General features: G+C 34.2%; 2 protein-coding genes across 2 annotated transcripts; one reads left to right on the top strand and one right to left on the bottom strand.

The window, feature by feature from the left end:
- Positions 1-3837: 3837 nt before the first annotated feature.
- Positions 3838-5247, bottom strand: BCIN_06g07600 (hypothetical protein). Its single transcript, XM_024693758.1, has 2 exons — positions 4630-5247; positions 3838-4565 (listed from the first exon to the last, which is right to left on the bottom strand). The coding sequence occupies exons 1-2, from the start codon at positions 5128-5130 to the stop codon at positions 3999-4001; spliced, it is 1068 nt and encodes a 355-aa protein (XP_024549544.1). The 5' UTR covers positions 5131-5247; the 3' UTR covers positions 3838-3998.
- A 2635-nt stretch (positions 5248-7882) lies between these two features.
- On the top strand, positions 7883-12181 carry BCIN_06g07590 (hypothetical protein). Its single transcript, XM_024693757.1, has 6 exons — positions 7883-8288; positions 8351-8666; positions 8738-9049; positions 9105-9307; positions 9383-11779; positions 11839-12181. The coding sequence occupies exons 1-6, from the start codon at positions 7958-7960 to the stop codon at positions 11928-11930; spliced, it is 3651 nt and encodes a 1216-aa protein (XP_024549543.1). The 5' UTR covers positions 7883-7957; the 3' UTR covers positions 11931-12181.
- The last annotated feature ends 2691 nt before the right edge of the window (positions 12182-14872 follow it).

The following is a 14872-nucleotide window of genomic DNA, read 5'->3' as shown; positions in this document are numbered from 1 at the left end:
AATCTTCCATTTTTTACCTTTCTTTATTTTAATCAAATAATAATTATTATATAGATCTATTTTAATAAATATTATAACTCCGTTTAATCAATCTTTTAATTCTATAGCTAATAAAAATAAATATCAATCCTTTTTAATAAATATATTAAGCTTTCTATAATCTATAATTAGTTTATTGGGTTCATCCTTTTTGAATATCTATATAATTGGATTAACTATTTAAAATATAAATTTCCTAATTCATCCCTTAGCTAAATTATTATCAATATATTCTCTAAACCTTTTTAATTCATTAATTGATATTAAATAAATTGGGATATATATAAATATCTTGTCTTCCTCCAATATTATTTTATAATTTTATAATTTGTATTTTAATAAAACTTTATAAATCCTTAATTCTTTAAAAACATATTTATAATTCTTATATTATTTTAATATTATAAATTTTTCTTTTATTTTAATTATAATTTCATATCATATCATTAACTTTTATATTTATAAAGAAAATATATTGATCTTTGTTTTTAATAAAGGATTTTGAATTGAATATTCTATATTATTGATATTATTTATATTTAATTCTTTTTGATGTATATTATATTTCACAAATACTTTTAATATATCTTTATAATTGCTTTTGTATTAATTAAATATTATAATTTCTTATATTCAATTTATTTTTAAATTATATATCTTTAATTATAACATTTCTAAAATGATTTATTATTAATCTAATAGTATAATATTAAATTATATAATCTTTATATATTGGATTATATCTATTTATATTAAAATTATTTCCTATAAAATCTTTTCATTAAACCCTATTAATTATTTATCAATTAATTATAATCGATAGAAGTATTATTTTATTTGAAATAATATTTCTAAATACTTTATAGTTTCTAATATAATAAAATTTTCTATAATCTCTGAATCTATTATAACTGATTATATATATCTATTTATTTAAACCTTATAATATATTTATCCTATTTATTTTATAATATTCAATTATTAAATAACTTTACGAATTTTTTATAAAATTATATTTGAAATTAAATCTTTATATATTATATTATTCTGATAACTTTTTATCTTCTTTTTTTTGGGGAACCATTTGGTTATTTCTTTATTTAATTGATAAATTCTATAGAATTTATTATAACAAGCTATTTAGTTTATTATAATATAATCTGTTTTTATCTTATTCTAATAACTTTCCTTTATTATAAAAAATATTGGGATTTTATAATACTTTTATTTTTATAAATCTATTATATTTATATCCTTTTGATTTTATAATAATTTCTTTAATAATTATTAGAATTCCTTAATAATAAAAGTCTTAATATTTTCGAATTTAGTTAGGTTTTTTAAAATTATAAAAGTAATATTAAATTAACCCTTATCGAATTTAGATTTAAAATTGTCTCTTTTTCCTCCTATCTTTTTGCTTTAGCAATCTATTATTCGATATTTTGCTTTTTTATATTCAAAGTATAAATTGTTTTCTTATTTTTATTTCTTTTTTGAATTATTATTTCTATTTGTATAATATATAATATTTAATTCTATAAAATCTTTATATCTCTATAGATTGTAATATAATCTTTTTTCATTTTTATAGTAATGTCTTTGTTTTTGATTTCCTTAAAGTTTATATAATCTTTAGTTTTATTGATATCTATAAAAACGATTATTTGATTTGATGAAATCCTGAATTAAATCATTCAAATCAATACTCTCAACAAATCTTTTTAATTTCAATTTGATTTCTAATTTGAATCTTTTATAATAATAATTTATAATAGCGATTTCGTTTTATTTAATTGTTTTAGTATATTTTCAAAATTTCATAGTATATTTCAATACTAATCTTATTTATTTGAGGTTAAAGATCTTATCTTTTATTATTTTTAATTTGTTAGAATTTCCAAAAATTCTATAAATTTCTATTTTAAAGTCTTCAAAACTATTAAAAATTGTTCGAATAGATTATATACAATCTTTATTATTATATTTGAAATAATTATATAAATATAATTAGATCTATTTAATTGTTTTACTTCAAAGGTATAATATGGCTTATATACTCTTGAATTCCTTAATAATAAATTTATTCTCATTAAATCGAAAGTAGATTTTAAATTATAAAAAGAAAATATCAAGTTTTTATTGATTATCTTAATATTTATCTAATAAGATGATTTTAAGGATTTTATTAATAATAATCTCCTTTAGAATATCAGTCATTTCGATATCATTGATATCTTTAACAAATTGATTTATAATAATATCTTTGAATATTATATTAATAATTGATTATCAAATCGATATTTGAAGTAGAAATGGTATTCAAAATATTACAAGAACTGTTTCTAAAATTATATAGAAATATTTAAAAATCTTTCGAAATAGTTTAAACTAAATTTCAAATAGGAATTCGATAAGATTATAACTAATTATAATTCTTATAATTATAATAATAAAACTAATAATTATTCTTTTAAATACAAAGCTCTATATATAAGAAAACTTATTCTTTTATATAGATCTTTGTACTTTATTATTCCATTGATTTTATTCATCAAAAATAATAAAAGTAATAGATTTTTATTAATCCTATTAATAATAATTGGTGGGATTAATAAGATGGCTTATTATATAATACCAATTCCCATATCTTCCCATATTCTAACTTATCTTTTATTGTAAAATTAATTCCTTAGGATATTATTAATATAACTTTATAAAAAGTTTATAAAGTTATATTTAATATTTCCTAGGATTTATTATTTTAGAAACTATATCCTATACTTTTAGGATATCTTATAACTAATATTATATATATGTCTGAGACTTTTTTTGGATATCTAATATCCCCTGGTATACTGTAGCTAAATCATTGAGGCCTATAATATCATTATAGCCTATACGTTGGTGATTCTACAGCCTGTTACTAATCCGTTGTAACACTTGATTAATAAGCTGCTAGGTTATATAAACAAGAATTAGAAAGAGATTTATAAGATTTATAAGGTTTTTGTTACGGGAGCTGCCTCTAGGGTCACGTGGAAGTGTCTAGAAATCTCTCAAGGTAGTTTAAACTAAACTTCAAGTAGGAATTCAATAAGATTATAACTAATTATAATTCTTATAACTATAGTAATGAAATTAATAATTATTCTTGAGTACGAAGTTTTATATTATAATGAAATCTATTCCCTTATATAAACCTTCTTGCTTTTAATCGAATATCGATTTCGATAATTGATTTGGTCGAATATCGATTTCGACAATCGATTTCGTTGAATATCAATTTCGATCTTCGACATATCATATAACCCTTATTCCATGATTCCTATTATCCTAGCTTGTTCTTTTATCCTGGAGCTAATCCCCTAGGATATTACTAATCCTGATAAAGCCTTTCTTGCTTACTATATTCTATCTTTCCTAGAACCTATTGTCCTAGGAATTATATCCTACGTTTTTGGGATATCCTATAACTAATACTATATACATGCCTAAGGCTTTCCTTGGATACCTAGTGTCCCCCAATATACTACAGCTAAATCACTGAGGCCTATAATATTATTATAGCCTGTACATTGGTGATTCTACAGCCTGTTACTAATTCGTTGTAACAGTTTTGAGGTTTTAAAGCTTAATTACGCCTTCAACGCCTTTATACAAGCTAGAAGCGAGAGGTTAGTGAAGTTTATTATTATTATTATTATTATTATTATTATTATTATTATTATTATTATTATTATTATTATTATTATTATTATTATTATTATAGATTCGTAAAAGCAAATCAAATAGAAATGTACTCTATACATTATATTATATTTCTATAACAAGGCATTATATAAGAACAGTCTTTATAATACTATTTACTACATGCGCAGATTGCTTCGGCCACCGCAAACCAGTAAATATATCTCTATCTACAAACCATACCCTTTGGTGCCTTTTCCGCCTCGTCTCTAGCTAACTGGAGCCTCTACATAGAATAGAAGCATGATCTTGGCAGCACTGGCCATCCCACCGCCTGTCGTGCTCGTGATTGTGTATGGGATATTGGGAACGAAAATGTCGACCTTGTTGATTGTCTTAACGCCGAGTTTCTCTTTGTGCGTGAGAAGCAAGTAAGCGCTACCGGCGCCGTTAGGGCTCCCAAGAACGGCGAAAAACTCGTTCGGGTGCTCGGCCTGTGTAAGCGAAAGCCGCGCGGTCCACGTGCCTATGGTCGGGCTGCTGCCGAAGGCCGTCGTCAACGCCTGGAACACAATCTCCTGGGTGTCCTGGTTGGTGATCCAGGAGCGGAAGATGTACTTGACGTTGCTGATGCTGCCACTGCCGAAGGAACAGGCCTCCATCCATTGCAAGAAGACGGCGTCGGACCACTGCCGGATATGGGTCACGACGAGGCCGATACTGGCCCAGTTTTTGCCGAAATTCTCCTGCATGGCATTGTTGACATTCTTGTTCTTATCTGCAATGATAACGCCTGCATCTACAATAAAATCATTCATAAATTGCGCTCCGCTTGGCTGGACGACGCGCGGAGCGTTCAGGTTAGCTCGGAGAACTAGAAATTTGGGGATGACAACTTACAACGCCATCCTTCGGGTCGTCTTCAAACTGTTCCAGATCTTCGTGGATCGATCCTTCCACTGAGTTGATCTTGTTGGACGTGTAGAGGTTCTTGGTGATCCCCAACCCCGCAAAGGCCGCATCAAGATAGTTTCCGAAGTAGGGGGTTGAGTCGGACTCGAATCTTTGCCAGCCCTCTAACTCAAAGATATCGTCCTGTAGCGCAGACTCGAGTGATGTGCCTCCGTTGTGCACAGTCGCCTGCGCCACGGTCATGCCCATAAGGCAGTATAGGCTATTGCCCTTTGTCACTGCACGGCTATAGGCGGCGTCTGAAACCCGCTTAGTGAGCTTGACATTATCATCACTAATATTTCTGCCAAAGTGAGACGTGCCGCCAAGTTCTCTGCCCAGGACTGTGGTGACATCAGCGGCTGGCTGTAGAAAAGGGCCAAGATAGAACGAGAGAACGACCAAGAGGATCCCTGCGAATGTATAGAAAGATAGTCTCATGAGCGCCATGTCGATCCCAAGTGGCGGCGTACCGCGATAGTAACTGCAGATTGTGTAAGGTTGAACAAAAGGACTCTGAGCAGGCTAGAGCTTAGTCTATCATATGTGCCTACTATATCACTTACCTTTGAAAGTGGCGGGAGGTAAAAGATATCTAGGCAGCTTAGAGAAATAAAATGAAGACTCGGCATCCACCGCCGATAATGAGCTCACATCCCAGAGTCTCGGTGTATGAAATTATTTCTTAGGTCAGACGCTAAAAACCGTAAGTATTGAGATACTCTAGATGCCCCAGTGCACCTGTGTTAAACCGCGCCTCGGCCTATAGCAACGTTGTATGAGCTCGGAAATTGTATAACAGGAGTGCTTGCGGGGCTTGAATATTAATATTGAGCTCGGAAATTGTATAACAGGAGTGTTCATGGTGCATGAATGCTAGTGTCGACCTCGGATATTGCACGACTAGGCCTTAGACGGAGCCGCGTAGTCCCGCACAAATACTTTTGGTTTCACATAGTCGTCATTTTTGCGTGTTCACCTTAGTTTTTGCTTGACCGAGAAATTCATACTCATTGGTGCGCTTTACTTGCAAATAGGCTGCGCAACGGGTACCCGCGGATTATCTGTCGGCGGGGCAGGTAGCTCAGAATCTAGGATGGATATCCATGGGTATATGGATAATCCGCAGATAATTTGCAAATAATCCGCGGGTATATGGGTAATTTGCGGACAATCTCCATTCCTCGCTTAAATTTAAAGCTATTCCCAGATTCTTTTATAGCCCAAAAGTGATCCAAGCTTATAGTTATGCTTATTTTTATAATAATCATAAACTTATACGATAACGTAGTTTATTAGTATGTGGGTCATATCAGCATGTAGACCATTTGAAAATACATTAAAATTAGGCCTTTTTCAATATTCATATTTTAATAACTAATCATTATTTTCGAAAGAAAAAAGAATATTAAATAATAATAAAAATTCGGCTTTTAAAAAATCTAGTTTTTATATAAATATTTCTATTATATTATAAGAAAAGTGGAAATTGTTACAATTTTCATTACAAAAAAGTCACTCCTTTAATAACTATTTTAATAATTTGAATATCTAATAAAAAATTAGATTTTAAAAAATTATATTATTAAATGAAGAAAGTGCATGATTATATACAAACGAATTTTGTATATAAAATGAGGTGGCTCATATGATAATATAGCTTGCATGCTGATAAAACACGTTATATGAATATATAGATACTCACAGATTTATGGATTAATCGCAGGTAACCCATATACCTATAGATACTCCACCTACCCACAGATAAATGGGTTATCTGCAGGTAATCCGCGGATCACCTTTGACGAGGCGGATAATTTTAAATCTGGATGGGTAACCCGCGAGGCGGATTATCCGCGAATAACCTATGGGTACAGATAATTTGTACGCAGACTACTTGCAAAAGTTACCCAGCTACCTTTACCCTCGGAAATTCCCTAGCACGAGCGTGATGGTTCGCGGTTTCAAGTAAATTTACAGACGGACTACTTCTCCTTGTGGGATAATGTTTACTTTCGTGGGTTTAGTACAGGTCCACAAACCACTAGCGCAGTCTAACATAAACTACGCTAAGTTCCTAGCTTTTATTATCTGTTCCACTTAATCATAACATGGTTTATCAGCATGTGGGCCAGTTCAAAATCACATCAAAATCCACCTTTTTTAAATGCTGGTATTTCAATCATTCATCAATATTTTGAAGAAATGAAAACAGATTTGATAAGATTGTTACATTTAATTTTCAAAAATCTAGTTTCTATTCAAATTCTATAAACGTGATTTAGCAACGGGTAGGTTATATTACTAAAAGAGTCACTTCAAAGTGCATCAAAATTAGTCCTTTCCTAATATTTATATTTTAACAACTAATTAACATTTTTTGTAAAAGAGAGTATATTTATTGATATTAAGAAACTTTTTATTTAAAAAGCTAACTTAAATATAAATCCTTCTATTATGTTTGAAAAAAAAACTGAAAATTGTTATGATTTTTATTATAAAAAAACAATTTTGATAATAACCTTTATATTTATTCTATCGTTTAAAAGATGAATAGACTCATAATATTTATATACTTAAATTCTATAATCTCAAATTCTTTGAAAACCTATCAATAAATATAGAAAGTAATGATTACATACGAATGAATTTTATATGTGTTTGACGTGGCTCACTCGCTAATAAGCCGAATTATAAGTTCCATTTGTAACCCACTGAATTCTCACAGATAATAGGAGGTGCTTAGTAAGCGTGTAAGAACACTTTCAAGACGTGCGTGCCAGACCTAAAAGTGGATACGGTACGACCTGGGATTTGCAAATTTGATGCAACAACAATGGTTTTGGCGGTGGGCAGCTCCACAACTTTTCATTGGTAGTTCTACCGGTCTCTCCACTTTTAAAGTAAGGGATAGGTGGCAGAATATTCCCCTGCTGTTGTAGGAATCCCTCATTCGTACTAACGCGCGGTAGGATCCGATCTGTAGATGTAAGACTTACACCTCAATCTGCTAGTGAAAAAATGACTCGACCACCGGTGGATTCGTGAAAGAAATGGGGGCGACAATATCGTCAATACATTATTGTAAATTGTTGAACAAGCATTAGGCTCACTTAAATGCGGTTGTCGTGCCGTGGACATGGTGTCGTCCAGATACCATGTCCGCCTCTGCGACTATTTTAGCCAAGAGCATTGCTCCATTGACTTGTAAATCTTTTGCTCAGTCTTCTATACTAGGGTAATCTTTACAGGCACGTGTCAAGTCGCCTATTTCATCATGAAACGTCTCGTAACTCTAGCCGCAGTGTTAATGTGCGTGTGCTGCGTTCAGGCAGCAGCTGTCTTTGCACACTTCATGGTATCCAATTCGGTAAACTACAGTATAGCTACATGGAAGACAGACATAAACTTGGCCCAGGAAGCTCATCTAGATGCTTTTGCTCTGAATATTGCGTACGGAGACGACAGCACCACCAACTACATAGACCTCGCGTTCCAGGCTGCCGAAGCAACTGGCTTCAAGCTCTTCTTATCATTTGACTATGCGGGCGGTGTTTCTGCTTGGCCAGCCACGGAAGTTTCATCTATTGCGAGCCGCTATACTTCCAGTATGTTACAAACCCAAATCTACTTTTCCGCCCTATAATCGTTCTAACCTTTCACTCTCAAGGCTCTTCATACTATCATTACAATGGCCAGCCTATGATTTCAACCTTTGAAGGCCCTGTAAATGCAGACGACTGGACTGCCCTCAAGAAAGAGCTCGGTTGCTTCTTCATCCCAGATTGGTCCTCCCTCGGTGCCAAAGCTGCAGCGGATCTTGGGGTGGCGGATGGTCTGTTCAGCTGGGACGCCTGGGCATGGGGAGATAAATCCATGAACACCTACGTGGATGCCTCCTATGTGGACTATCTCAACGGAGCTCCCTACATGATGCCGGCTTCCCCGTGGTTCTACACCAACCTCCCAGGGTACAATAAAAACTGGTGTGTTATATCGCTCTCTTGCACTAAAAATAAGGGGCTAATTAGTCCTTTCACTAATATTTTCTCGATAGGCTCTGGCGCGGCGATAACGCGTGGTATGATCGCTGGGTTCAGATTTGGTGGTACAAACCCGAATTTGTTGAGATTATCACTTGGAATGACTATGGCGAGTCACATTATATTGGGCCTATTTATGACAATGCTATGGAGCTTTTCACGACCGGCAAAGCCCCCTTTAATTATGCTACAAATATGCCACACGATGGCTGGCGGCTCTTCCTTCCTTTTGTCATTGATACCTACAAGTTCGGAACGGCTACTATTACCCAGGAGGGAGTCGTCGGTTGGTATCGTCTCAGCGAGGCTAAAGCATGCAGCAGCCAGTATGTTGCCGCTGCCAAAACCCTAACTTGGAGAGCAAAGTGCTAATTGCTCCAGTTTTACTTCCGGAAACACGGCGAGCCAGCTGCAGATTGAATTTGAGCCATACGATATCGTTGAAGACGCCATATTCTTTACAGCACTTCTTGGATCAGCGGCGGATATCAGTGTTAGTGTCGGCGGTGTGGCATTGCGGGCTTCGTGGACGTACGAGCCATTTGGCAGCGTGGGTCTCTACCATGGAAGTGTCTCCTTCTCGGGTGAGTACACGCAATTTTATTCTCCCCCCTTTTTTTGCCGACTGTAAACTAACTTTCTCGTTTTATTTACGCCAGGTCATACAGGTATTGTCATTGTCTCTGTAACTCGCGGCGGCGTGACAGTTGCCTCGTTCACCGGCGAGGCCATTGGTACCCAAAACTGCATCACAGGCAACACCAACTTCAATGCATGGGTCGGCTCCGCAACCTCAGGCGCTACCATTTCCGCCACGCCGCCAACCCCATTATCAGATATGGTTTGCCGAAACGGCACTGGATCGAACAACTTTGCAGGTCTCTGCGAAAATGCGTGTGAATACGGCGTGTACTGCCCACCGACAGCTTGCGTATGTCTCCAGCTGGGTCCGTCGCTGGTCTCCTCGGCCCTCCCTAAGCAGACCAATCCGCAAGGTTATCCACTGGCCGGGGAAGACAGCAGTTACGGTGGTCTCTGCGCCTATAACTGTGAGATTGGATTCTGCCCCGATACAGCATGTGGGACCGTCGTAGCACCGCTGATTACACCGACGGTTTCCGACTTTAGCAATCCGGCTTGCCAAGGCGGCGTCGGGGCAGGGGGCGATGAAAACCTAGGCGGACTCTGTGGCTTTGCGTGTCCCTATGGATTTTGCCCCGCTGTCGCCTGTTCTTGTACAGCATCAGGGGGGCTACCAGCCCAGCCGCCGGCAACGCCTACAGTGACGGGCGTTCCCGTCTTAGGAGTAAGCGAGCCAACATACAGTGCATTGTGTAGCTATGCCTGTGAGCACGGCTATTGTCCTGGAGCCTGCACAACCGCAGGAGAAGCAACACCAACCGGGACAGGAACAGGACCCGGCGACACCAACAGTGTAGTGTATATTGACCCGGAGATTTGGAACTCGGCAGACCCGACCATTAACTGTGAGCCCCCCTGCACATTCGTGCTGCCACCGTGGACTCTGTCTACTACGACAACCATAAACATCGATCCTCTTACCCAGACATTCGAGGACACATGGCCCATCACTAGCGATGGTCTAATTGAGTACACGACTGTTACTATGGTGACTGTCATTACCTTTCCAGCTATCGTGACAACAATGATTCCTGTTTCCAACATTATCTGGGATCCCGTGGGGGGTTCTTCCTCGGTTGCCGATATATACAGTAGCTTTGACGTTCCGGGAGTCACCATGACCGAGGGTCCTGGGCCAAACGGGCAGCCCGGGATAACCTACGTATATAGTTACGGACCCTATCCGAGTCCCACTTCTACAAGCACGACGGCGGGAGGGGTCCCGCCAACAGGACCTCCTGGACATCCTAGCCGTGTCACAATAACGAAAGGTAGTCCGTCGCCAACGTGCCCCTTTCCTGATGCATGTCATGGGCATCCCTGCAAAGGATCACACTGCACAAACGGGCTGCATCCGCTGTCATTAATCACTCTTCCCTGCCTTGGACTAGGCTGCAACAACAACAACAACAACAACAACAACAACAACAACAATGGCAAAAATCCCAGCCCAACTCCGTGTCTTGGAAACGGCTGTGATAATACCTCTTCATCCTCGTCGTCAACATCGACTTGTGCAACTAAGACTGTTACCGAATGCTACCAGGTTTGTACAACGACCCCCTGCGCTAAGGTATGTAATACCTATGCGGGGTGTGATTGCACCACATCAACCGTGACAGACTACTGGGTTTCGTGTATGTCATCGACCTGCACGACCACATCTTCCGAAGTCATCACCGGCTGTTATGCAACGGCTACCACCACGACAGTCGGTGAATCTTGTCCCACACTTGTCTCCCTGGATCCCAGTACCGACGATCAGGGTGACGACGCAACCGATCTACCACTCGTAGGAGACATCGTCACCATCTTGTATCCCGAAAGTGTGATCATCGGGAACACCCTTTACTATGTCACGAGCGGAATTTTCTCTATCGGAAGTATTGACTACGGCGTTCCCAGTGTGAGTACCCCGGTGACCACTCTCTACAGCGGACGAACCGGGGTAATATACCCTCAGGCTACAGGTCCAAGCCTCTCTTTAACAGTAGACTGGATGACCATAATTGAAATGCTACCTCCGCCCACTACTGCGCGGACGACCGCGCCAAAACCCACGACAACCGCGCCAAAACCCACGACAACCGCCGTGTCCCAGCCAAGTCCCACAGGCGTCGACAGCGGCGTGCTCCAATGCGAGGCCAGCTCGATGCCCGAGATGACGGCCGGCGATGTGGACCAGGCCATCAACGATCTGTGCGCGGACGCTAGAACGAGCGGGGCCATCTTCAAAGATGGCGGAATATCCATCCAGGCTATTCAGTACACGCCGCCCGACAACGTGTACCAGAACATTGGCATTTCGGCGACCTGGATTGGCGGAAGTAACTGTCCGACGCTCGACTTCGCCAACAACGCGAATACGGCTGTCGCGACGTGCCAGAAACAGCTGCACGACATCGTGACCTACTGTGCGATCCTTCCCTCTCCAGCTACTAACCTCATGCTCTCTTGCTAACTCGCGTTATAGGTCCTGCCCCGATACAAGGAACGCAACATTACACGTACGGAGGAATCTTTACTAGGGACTGCATCGCATGGGAAATTACGCTTGCCTCCTAGGGGAACAATAGAATCTGTTACCACTTACTACATAAAAATGGATCTAGTCATCAAATTCTACCAGCGCATCAACGCCCTCCCCACCCAACCTTTCCAAAAATTGACTACTTTGTTAATGTAATGAAATCTTCAATATTTTAATTTTGTATTAAATAAATAGTCTCTAAGATATTAATTAAATTAATAAATTTGTAAAAGCAAACCAAATGAAAATGTACTCTATATATTATATAATTATATAATATAGTTTATTAATATACAAGCTATATCATTATATAGGCCACTTCATTTTATATACAAAATTTGTTTATATATAATTATATACTTTCTTTATTTAATAATATAATTTTATAAAATCTGAGATTATAAAACTTAATTATATAATTATTATAAAAATCTGATTTTTTATTAGAGATTTAAATTATTAAAATAGTTATTTAAGGAATAACTTTTTTATAATGAAAATCATAACAATTTCCATTTTTTTGATAATATAATAGAAATATTTATATAAAAACTAGACTTTTTAAAAGCTGAATTATTATTATTATTATTTAATATTCTTTTTTTTTTTCGAAAATAATAATTAGTTATTAAAATAAGAATATTGAAAAAGACTTAATTTTGATGTATTTTCAAATGGTCTGTATACTGATATAGCCTATATACTAATAAACTATGTTATTTTTATAACAGGTTATTTTCACATTTATAGATTCATAAAACCGTCAATCGGTGTACAGACTCATAAAGCAATATAATAGGAAAGCACAATTTCACACTCAAATTTATCAACTTCAAAATTCAATTAAAATCTAAATTCTAATTTCATATCATTCAAATTGATATATTGTATTTTTAAAATATAAAAAAAATATCACTAAGCTTTATCTCAAAAAAATGAAATCTGAGCTTATAAATCCAATAATACATTTTCTCACTAAATTTTTTAATAGGAAATTATATAATTAATTATAAAAGCTTGAATATTCATTTTTTATAATTCATTCTAATATTATATTAAACTACCATAGTTCAGAAATCTTTCCATTAAATTTAAAAGAAATAAATGGATAATTTGAATATTGATCGAATTATTAAAACCGACTTTTCTGAAGTGAAATTGTACTTTCTTTATGAGTGTCCCGTGAGTCTATACACCCACTGGTGAACCTCTTCTGATTGATTATAAATAATATACTAATGTTAAGACAGGGTTGTTTCAGTCGATAAAGCTATCAAATCAAAATCTAAGTATTTTTGATTAGTAAGCTGTTAAGTTATATAAGTAGATTATAATTTATATTATTAAAAGAGAACTATTGAAAGTATGATTTATATAAATATTAAAGTAGAAGGAACTAGTTTTAATTAATATTAGTAAAAGCTTTAGCTTATATTAAAGCTTTTTCTTTTATAGCTAGCTTTACTATACTTAATAGAATTGATCTTCAAATACTCTTATATCTATTTTATGCTTTCTATTATACTCTATAAAGAATTATATTTGAAATAAAAACTATACTTTCTTATATAAACAAATTATTATCATTTATAACTAGATCTCAAGTATAATAAGAATTAAAAGTTTGACAACTGGGCCCTGTAAAGATTAAAGAAATAAAATTGAAATTTTATACATTTCAAAAATAAAATAAAAAATAAAAAAAGCTTTTATAAATCCTCAGTCTGAAAAATTCTTTTTCCCCGACGACTAGTTATAATATTGAAAAATTTATTTATATATTACTAAATAAAGAAATATCGAGATTCTTATATAAAAAGCGATATATTCAAGAAAAAATATTACTGTAATCAAATTCTACTATAGTTATATTTCTTATTATTCGAATTTAGGAACTTGACTTTTGAACTTGTTTTATTATTATCGGCTCTTCTAATTAATATTTATATATTTATAAATATAGATTTCAATTCGATATGTTTTTTATAATCGATATCCTCAAATGTAATCTTTGTTGTTTAAGATATTAATAAGTTATAGATTAGTTTTCAAAACAATCGATTTAATTTCTATTATTAATGTTTAGTTTTTATTAGTATGAGTCCTAATTATTTCGTTTTAGTCTTTTATTTCTATTCCGTATTGAAATTTAATGATTGGATTTATATTATTATCTTAATATGAATTATAAGATAAATATAGGTTCTTAGTATTATAATCTACGAAAACAATACTATAAGAATCATAAGATTTAAGGATACCTAGAAAAGAGAATAATTAAGCAAATAATTGATAACTATAAAAAGATAAAAAGAAAATTCTAGATATCTTCGTTTAACAGCTGTAAGTTAGATAAGTAGTTAGTATTATTTTAAGTTATAAGAATAAATATTATAATATAAATCATTCTATAATACACTCATCAATTATTATTAATAGAATTAATAAAATACTATTAATTCTATTATTTTTCGTCGTGAATCAAGAGTATATGAGGGGTAAATATATATATAAGTAATATATATAACGTAGTTTAACACCGAGTATACTATATTACCGAATATATTACTTTTAACTCAATTTATACTCTTCAACTTCAATATGCGATTTATCAATTATTTGTTATATATTATATTTATAATATATTTAATTCATTAATAATGATATAGCTAATTTATTAATAACGAATGAAATCGATATAGATTGAGATTTATTTAGTATTAACTTTTAATAGAAAAAAAGAAAATGGGAGTTCTAAAAGGTTTTAGAGATTTCAGAATTCAATAAACATTAAAAAAACAAATGAAAAAGGAGTAAGTGTAAAAACTAAATAAAAAGGAGGGAGTAAATATAAAAGTTAGAAGGGAAGAAGAAGATATTAATCAAAAGTTTAAAGGAGATGATTATTTATTTTATTTTTATTTTATTTTTCAATTAGAAGTTTTATTATTATATTATATTATATAGAATATACTAT

The sequence above is a fragment of the Botrytis cinerea genome, chromosome 6 (assembly GCF_000143535.2).
Source record: "Botrytis cinerea B05.10 chromosome 6, complete sequence".
NCBI classification, from domain to species: domain Eukaryota; kingdom Fungi; phylum Ascomycota; class Leotiomycetes; order Helotiales; family Sclerotiniaceae; genus Botrytis; species Botrytis cinerea.
This window is presented reverse-complemented; position numbering and strand designations above follow the sequence as displayed.